Below are 7,625 nucleotides of genomic sequence, written 5' to 3'. Positions count from 1 at the left end.
TTTTTTTTTTTTTTTTTTTTGAGATAGGGTTTCTCTGTATAGTCCTGGCTGTCCTGGAGCTCACTTTGTAGACCAGGCTGGTCTTGAAATCAGAAATTAGCCTGCCCCTGCCTCCCAAGTGCTGGGATTAAAGGCGTGAGCCACCACACCCGGCCCACAATCACTCTTAAGGTATTTTTACCAAGAACCATGCCTAGTGCTCAGAGAGACTTAGATTGGCCACTAAACTTGAAAAAAAAGGATACTTTTGTGGACAAAGACAAGGTTAGTTTGGCCCAGTTGGACAGCAGTCACTGTGGCTGTTTTCTCATCCAACAGAGCCACTGTTCTAGAAGGAAGTCCATCATTGGTAAATCTGTGGTCTTGCAATTCCAATGTGTAATGTTCCAAGGGAAATTTTACCTCTGTAAGACAGGAAAGGCAGACACAAGTTAACAGCAGCAGTCCCTCTGGGGATAAGGGTGTCCCAGTGCACTGTGTGAGGAAGACAGAGCATTACTGAGATCAACGGCAGGCTCTGTCTGTATCTAATGCCTGGTTTCCAATGAGGAATCTGCACAACAGTGGAGAGGAGGATGCTGTGATCTAACCATTGGCTCATACACTTAAAAAACAAAACAAACAAACAAAAAACAGTGAGCTGCTGAGGTGCTGCTGCACCCCTGTAATCCCAGAAGAGGCAGAGGCAGGAAGACCAGGAGCTCACGGCCAGCTCCAGTTACTTGGGGAGTTTGAGATCAGCCTGACTTTACCTGAGATACTGGCTCAAATGATGGCAACTGTTGGGCATGGTGGCACACACCTCTCATCCAAGTACTCAGGAGGCAGAGGCAGGTGGATCACTGTGAGTACAAGGTTAACCTGGTCTACAGAGTAGTTCCAGGACACCCAGGGGTATAAAGAGTCACTACCTCCAAAAACAAAAAGAAAAATAGGAACGAAAGCAAGCAAGCAGTCAACAGTAGGGCTAAACAGACAGCTCGGTGGTTTAAGGAGGCTGACTGCAGTGGGGCTAAACAGATGGCTCAGTGGTTTAAGGAGGCGGACTGCTTCTCCAGAGAGTCAGAGAGTTAGAGTTTAGTGCCCAGCACACATCAGGTGGCTCACAACCAGCTCTAACTCCACCTCCAGGGGATCTATGCTCCTCTTCAGGATTCTGTGGGACCCACACTCACATGTACACATAACCACTGAAATACACAAATTTACACATGATTAAGATTAAGATAAATCCTTGTAAGAATGACTTGTAGATCAGCACTAAGAAAGTATGGGAAGGACTTAGTTAATGGAGTCCACATAACTTGGCTAACTCAAAGGGCTTGGACATCCCATAGGCTATTAAAAGGAAGAAGCAACTCTTACAGAAGCACCACAAAGATCATCCAAGACCCTCTGATAAACACTTTTCACTTGCCCCATCATCTGGAAATTCTGGGCTGTCTTGTTAATAGTGAACACAAGTGTCCTGTCTGCGAGGCTAAGCATCGTTAGCCTAGTGCACTCTATCCATCAGCTCTTCAAGATATGCAAACTTTGGGCTGGTGAGATGGCTCAGCGGGTAAGAGCACCAACTGCTCTTCCAAAGGTCATGAGTTCAAATCCCAGCAACCATATGGTGGCTCAAAACCATCCGCAATGAGATCTAACGCCCTTTTCTGGAGTGTCTGAAGATAGCTACTTACATAAAATAAATAAATAAATACATGTTTAAAAAAAAATGATATGCAAACTTAAGGTATGGTGGCTCAAAACCATCCGCAATGAGATCTAACGCCCTTTTCTGGAGTGTCTGAAGATAGCTACTTACATAAAATAAATAAATAAATACATGTTTAAAAAAAAATGATATGCAAACTTAAGGTATGGTGGCTCAAAACCATCCGCAATGAGATCTAACGCCCTTTTCTGGAGTGTCTGAAGATAGCTACTTACATAAAATAAATAAATAAATACATGTTTAAAAAAAAATGATATGCAAACTTAAGGTATGGTGGCTCAAAACCATCCGCAATGAGATCTAACGCCCTTTTCTGGAGTGTCTGAAGATAGCTACTTACATAAAATAAATAAATAAATACATGTTTAAAAAAAAATGATATGCAAACTTAAGGTATGGTGGCACATGCCTTTAATCCCAGCAATTGGGAGGCAGAGGCAGTCAGATTTCTGAGTTTGAGACCAGCCTTGTCTACAGAGTGAGTTCCAGGACAGCCAGGGCTACACAGAGAAACCCTGTCTTGAAAAACCAAAAAAAAAAAAAAAAAAATTTTATTACAAGATCAGAAAGACAAAAAAAGTTTTTTTTTTTTTGTGTTTTTTTTTTTTACTGGTGGTCAGTGCACAGCTTCTCTATTACTACAACAGAGGAGTTAAGGAGGGTGAAACATGGCAAAAGCTAAGTCATCTTACCTGTCATTCTTCCCTGAACCATTTTTGCCACTCTGTATTTAATATAGGCTCCCACTAAGAGATATGTGTCATGGGATGGTATAAGAAATATGTTCTCCAGAACAAGCAGGCGGATCAAGGCTGCAGCCACTTTCTAAACAAGGAAGGAAAGAAAAATAGGCAAGAAATCATCAAAGCTTACTTTTGTTGTTGTTGTTGTTGGGTTCGCTTGTTTCTTTGTTTGGTTTTGAGACAGGGTTTCTCTGTGTAGCCCTGGCTGTCCTGGAACTCACTCTGTAGACCAGGCTGGCCTTGAACTCACAGAGATCTATCTGCCTCTGCCTCCCAAGTGCTAGCATTAAAGGCACCACCATGTCCAGACAACGCTAACTTTTATTTTTTTTTAAGGATTTATTTATTTAATTTATGTCTGTGAATATATGTGAATCCACTGTTGTTCTCTTCAGACACACCAGTAGAGGGCATCAAATCCCATTACAGATGGTTGTGAGCCACCATGTGGTTGCTGGGAATTGAACTCAGGACCTCTGGAAGAGCAGTCAGTTCTCTTAACCACTGAGCCATCTCTCCAGCCCCCAAAGCTAACTTTTAATAAGCTAAAAAATTTGTTTTCATGCCAGGTCCAGCATGGCCTTGGCAGGGACAGAGTGACACGGCTCCTGATCCTGGAACAGGGCCATTGTCCCACTAAGAAATCTAATCAGCCCACTTTTTGTAAGTTTAAAAAATATATAAAGGGGCTGGAGAGATGTTCAATGGTTAAGAGCTCTTCCAAAGGACCCAGGGTTCAATTCCCAGGACCCACACAGCAGCTCATAACTGTCTGTAACTTCAAGATCTGATACCTTCATACAGACATATATGGAGGAAGAACACTAATGCACATAAAGATAGATAGATAGATAGATAGATAGATAGATAGATAGATAGATAGATAGATAGATAGATGGTGAAAAATTGTTTCCTAATATTCACAAATTATTTTGAGTTAACCTGAAAGTAGTCATGAAACCATCTAAGATGCACTCTGTCAATCAAAGGCTCTCTGCTGCCCAGCCCCCAACCCCACCCCCGTCTCCAGCTCCAGCTCTGTCTCTGTCTCTCCTTCTCTTTCCTTTCTTCCACTCTCCCCATAGCTGATAGGCCCTGCTGTACAGGTTAGAGTAAACAGGTGGCAAATAAGAAAGCAAGCCACCTTTTCTCTTTCCTTTCCTTTCCTTTCCTTTCCTTTCCTTTCCTTTCCTTTCCTTTCCTTTCCTTTCCTTTCCTTTCCTTTCCTTTTCCTTCTCCTTCCTTCAAGAGTTTAAGATTTATTTTAGTTTTTAATGCATATGTCTGTGAACCATGTATGTGGCCTGTTTCCTTCAGAGGCCAGAAGAAGAAGCTGGATCCCCTGAGAATGAGATTGTGAGCTGCCATGTGGATGCTGGGAATCGAACCTGCATCCTTTGAAAGAGAAGCTAGTGCTTTTAACTGCTAAGTCATGTCTCCAGTCCTGACTTTTATTAAAACTAACCCATCTTGGGCTAGAGAGATGGCTCAGTGGTTAAGAGCACCGTCTGCTCTTCCAGAGGTCCTGAGTTCAATTCCCAGCAACCACATGGTGGCTCACAACCATTTGTAATAAAATCTGATGCCCTCTTCTGGTGTGTCTGAAGACAGTGACAGTGTACTCACATACATAAAAATAAATAAATCTTTTTAAAAAAGAAAAAAAAAACTAATCCATCATCACCAGGTTATAGAGCTGTCTCAAAAAATAAGGTAGGTGGCTCAACCCACATACAGGTAGACAGAGAGAGTGACTCCACCACACTGCCCTCTGAGCTTCACATGCACACCACAGATGGATGTAGCTAGTAAATAAATAAATACATTTTAAAATGTTTAAAACAGAAGTTTAAAGAAAAAGAAGCTAAAGGTAAGCGGTAACAAATCAAATGCAAGTGAGATAGGCAAAAGCTGGGGTTCTTGAAAGATCCAGCACCTGTGTTCCAAGTCCTTCCCACAAGTTTGTTTTCACCTGTCCTCCATTTAAGCAAGACAGCATCGACAGAGCATCAACAGAGCGTACATTTCTTTTGTGGTTTTTGTTTTAGATGGGTTCTCACCATGTAGCCCAGACTTTAAACTCGCTATATAGGCAACTATTTTTTTTCTAGACAGGGTTTCTCTGTGTAGCCCTGGCTGTCCTGAGCTCACTCTGTAGACCAGGCTGGCCTTGAACTCAGAGATCAACCTCCCCCTGCCTCCTGAAAGCTGGAATTAAAGGCATGTGACATTACCACTGGCATGAAATGACTTTTTCAAGTAAACGATCAACTATTGGCCCAAATAATAACAGCTAGAGGCCTCTACTATATTCCCCATTGCAAGACCTCAGACAGCTGTTTCTAGCACAGACTGCTTACCTTGTAGAATGGCTCATAAATTCGGACTTTTACAACAGCAGCCCCAGTTCTCATCCCAGATACCAAAATCACGTCTCCTTGTCTCTCCTCTTTTTCCATCTCGATGATATAGTCAGGCGGAGAATACTCGGCTTCCGAGTATTTCAGAATCCTAGAGAGCCAAAGGAAGATTCGTCTCTAGTAGGATTAACAGTCTTCTAAACTTTAGTCTCTATAAAGCCCATTCCTGTAGACAGCTCCCAAATACCTGTGCTTGCTTGTGTGCTTTCTGAAACAGTGCCTTATGTAACCCAGGCTGGGCTCTAACTTCAACTTGCTAACTAGCAGAAGTTCACTCTGAATGCCCCTGCTTCAGCTCCACCCTGACCCCCACTTCTAGAATTCTGTGCCACTGAGCCTGGATTGAGGGTTCTTCTGGTTCCCCTGCCCCCCTCTCTCTCTTCCTCCCTTCCATCCTTCCTTTCTTTTTGTTTTGTTTGTCCGTTTTGTTTGTGTCTTGAGGTAGAGTTTCTCTGCGTAGTTCCAGGCAGGCCTGGAACTCACTTTGTAGATCAGGCTGGACCGGGACAAGTGCCTGCCTCTGCCTTCTGAGTGCTAGAGTTAATGGTGTATGCCACCACCCTCAGCCATGGGTTAAGTTTTTTAATTTCTGATTTCCAGAAGGTCTAGCCTGTGGTTAAGACTGCTACGGGATACAGTTTAGGCTGTCAGTTATCTGTTCTTTAGTACTGAAAACAGAATCCTTTTGTTGTTTTTATTTTATTTAAAGACAGTTCCAGCATCTATCTCCTGTGTACTTCTTTTTTTTTTTTTTCTGAGACAGGGTTTCTCTGTGTAGCCCTATCTGTCCTGGAACTCAGTCTGAAGACCAGGCTGGCCTCAAACTCAGAAACCCGCCTGCCTCTGCCTCCCCAGTGCTGGGATTAAAGGCGTGTACCACCACGTCCGGCTCCTGTGTATTTCTTACAAAGGCATCTGCCATAGGGAATGTATCTATTTTTTAAAAAAAAAAAATCAAAAAATTGAAACAGTAGAAAGAAAATAATTCTGGACAGTAGGATTATCAAGCTGTACACAGATGGCTGCTGTCCAGTATGTCACCCAGGGACACTACCTTGGGCTTATGCTTTACCTAATTTTGCTAGACAGCTCTTCTCTCGATGACTCATTGTCCTGGGCAATACTCCACTCAAACACCATGCCTGCCAGAGTACTGAAAGTGTTTCCTGGAAAGCAAGCCAAAGGCAGACAGGACAGAATCACACATTCCAAAACATTCCAGTAGCTTCAAAAAGAAAAGAAACTCACTAAAAAATCATTTTAGGTGTTTTTCTGTAACAAATAACAGCACTTTTTTTTTTTAAGATTTTATTTATTTATTATATGTAAGTACACTGTAGCTGACTTCAGACACTCCAGAAGAGGGAGTCAGATCTTGTTAGGGATGGTTGTAAGCCACCATGTGGTTGCTGGGATTTGAACTCCAGACCTTCGGAAGAACAGTTGGGTGCTCTTACCCACTGAGCCATCTCACCAGCCCACTTTTTTTTTTTAATCAACTAAAACACACAGATGAAAATGATCCTTACCACAGATCATGCCACTCCCAACAGGTTTTTTCGGGGGATTTTTAATTTGTTTTGTTTTTTTGGTGACTGGGCTAGCCTTGAACTCAAGAGATCCACCTGCCTCTGCTTCTTGAGTGCTGGGATTAAAGGCGTGTACAGCCAGACCCCAAAAGGCTTACTACAGTAGAAAGGACCCACAGGGAACAGGCTTGTGAAGTACAGCATGGACCCACTGCTGGCTGGCGAAGGGTCTCCCTGCTCCTCTCACTCAGAGGCCACCTAACAGACACCTCATGGCTGACAGGCATACTTAACCCTAGCTCCTTCAACACACACTGTCGTGACAACTAGATTCCTAATCAGTTACTTTTTCAACTCTTAGGAACTAGCCCAGTAGCTTTGGGCTACTGAGGTCACCCTATGAGTATAGGCGCTCACTGGGCGAACCTGATGCCTGAGCTCCATCTCACAAAGATGGAAGGGAGTTGCCCTCTGACCCCCATATGCATGCCAGGGCAGATACATGTGCACACACAGACAGCACAGTAAGAAAACTTTCAAAGCCTGTTTACCAAGTAATTTACAAATAAAGTAGTAATTGCTGTTTGTAATAGCACTTTACAGCAGTCAAAGCAACATTAAGTTACCCTCAAGAAAGACTTAATCGCTTGGCAGCAGTGGTGCATGCCTTCAATCCCAGCACTCAGGAGGCAGAGGTAGGCGTATCTCTGTGAGTTCAAGGCCAGCCTGGTCTACAGAGCAAGTTCCAGGACAGCCAGACTTATACAGAAAGACCCTATATTGAAATTCCCGCCCCCAAAGAAAAGAAAAGAAAAAAAAAAAGTCTTAAAATTATTAAACTTCTTTATATATTTACTTTAAATGTATTTATTTTATTTTATGTGTGTATTTTATCTGCACTGTATCTAAGTGTATCTGTGTGAAGTGTCACTGGAGGCCAGACGAGAGCATCAGAGCCCCTGGCGCCTGAGTTATAGTTGGTTGTGAGCCACCAAATGGGTGCTGGGAAGAAACCTGGCACAACATCCCTCTAGACAAACTATAGTGACTTTAATCACCTTGGCAGACTGTGGAGCGCCGCCTCACATAGCCGGCCTCACATAGCCGTTACAAGATGGCGCTGACATCCGTTGCNNGGAGTGATACTATGTTGCGCATGCGTAAGCCAGGCCACACCCTAAGGGCCGGAGTGCTCGCCTCTGACATCACATCG

General features: G+C 43.2%; 1 protein-coding gene across 2 annotated transcripts in view; it reads right to left on the bottom strand.

Moving 5' to 3' along the window:
* Positions 1 to 7,625, bottom strand: part of Nup210l (nucleoporin 210 like) — a 108,638-nt gene that overhangs the window by 87,687 nt on the left and 13,326 nt on the right. For both annotated transcript variants that reach the window (XM_021196630.1, XM_029538124.1), the window contains exons 4-7: positions 5,956 to 6,049; positions 4,824 to 4,974; positions 2,413 to 2,545; positions 246 to 404 (exon numbers count right to left, since the gene is read on the bottom strand). In XM_021196630.1, the coding sequence (XP_021052289.1) occupies positions 246 to 404; positions 2,413 to 2,545; positions 4,824 to 4,974; positions 5,956 to 6,049 (537 nt within the window). The remainder of the gene's footprint in view (positions 1 to 245; positions 405 to 2,412; positions 2,546 to 4,823; positions 4,975 to 5,955; positions 6,050 to 7,625) is intronic.

This window comes from Mus pahari, chromosome 4, assembly GCF_900095145.1.
Source record: "Mus pahari chromosome 4, PAHARI_EIJ_v1.1, whole genome shotgun sequence".
NCBI classification, from domain to species: Eukaryota; Metazoa; Chordata; class Mammalia; order Rodentia; family Muridae; genus Mus; species Mus pahari.
Note: the sequence above shows the minus strand (reverse complement) of the source record. Positions and strands in the feature narration are given on the sequence as shown.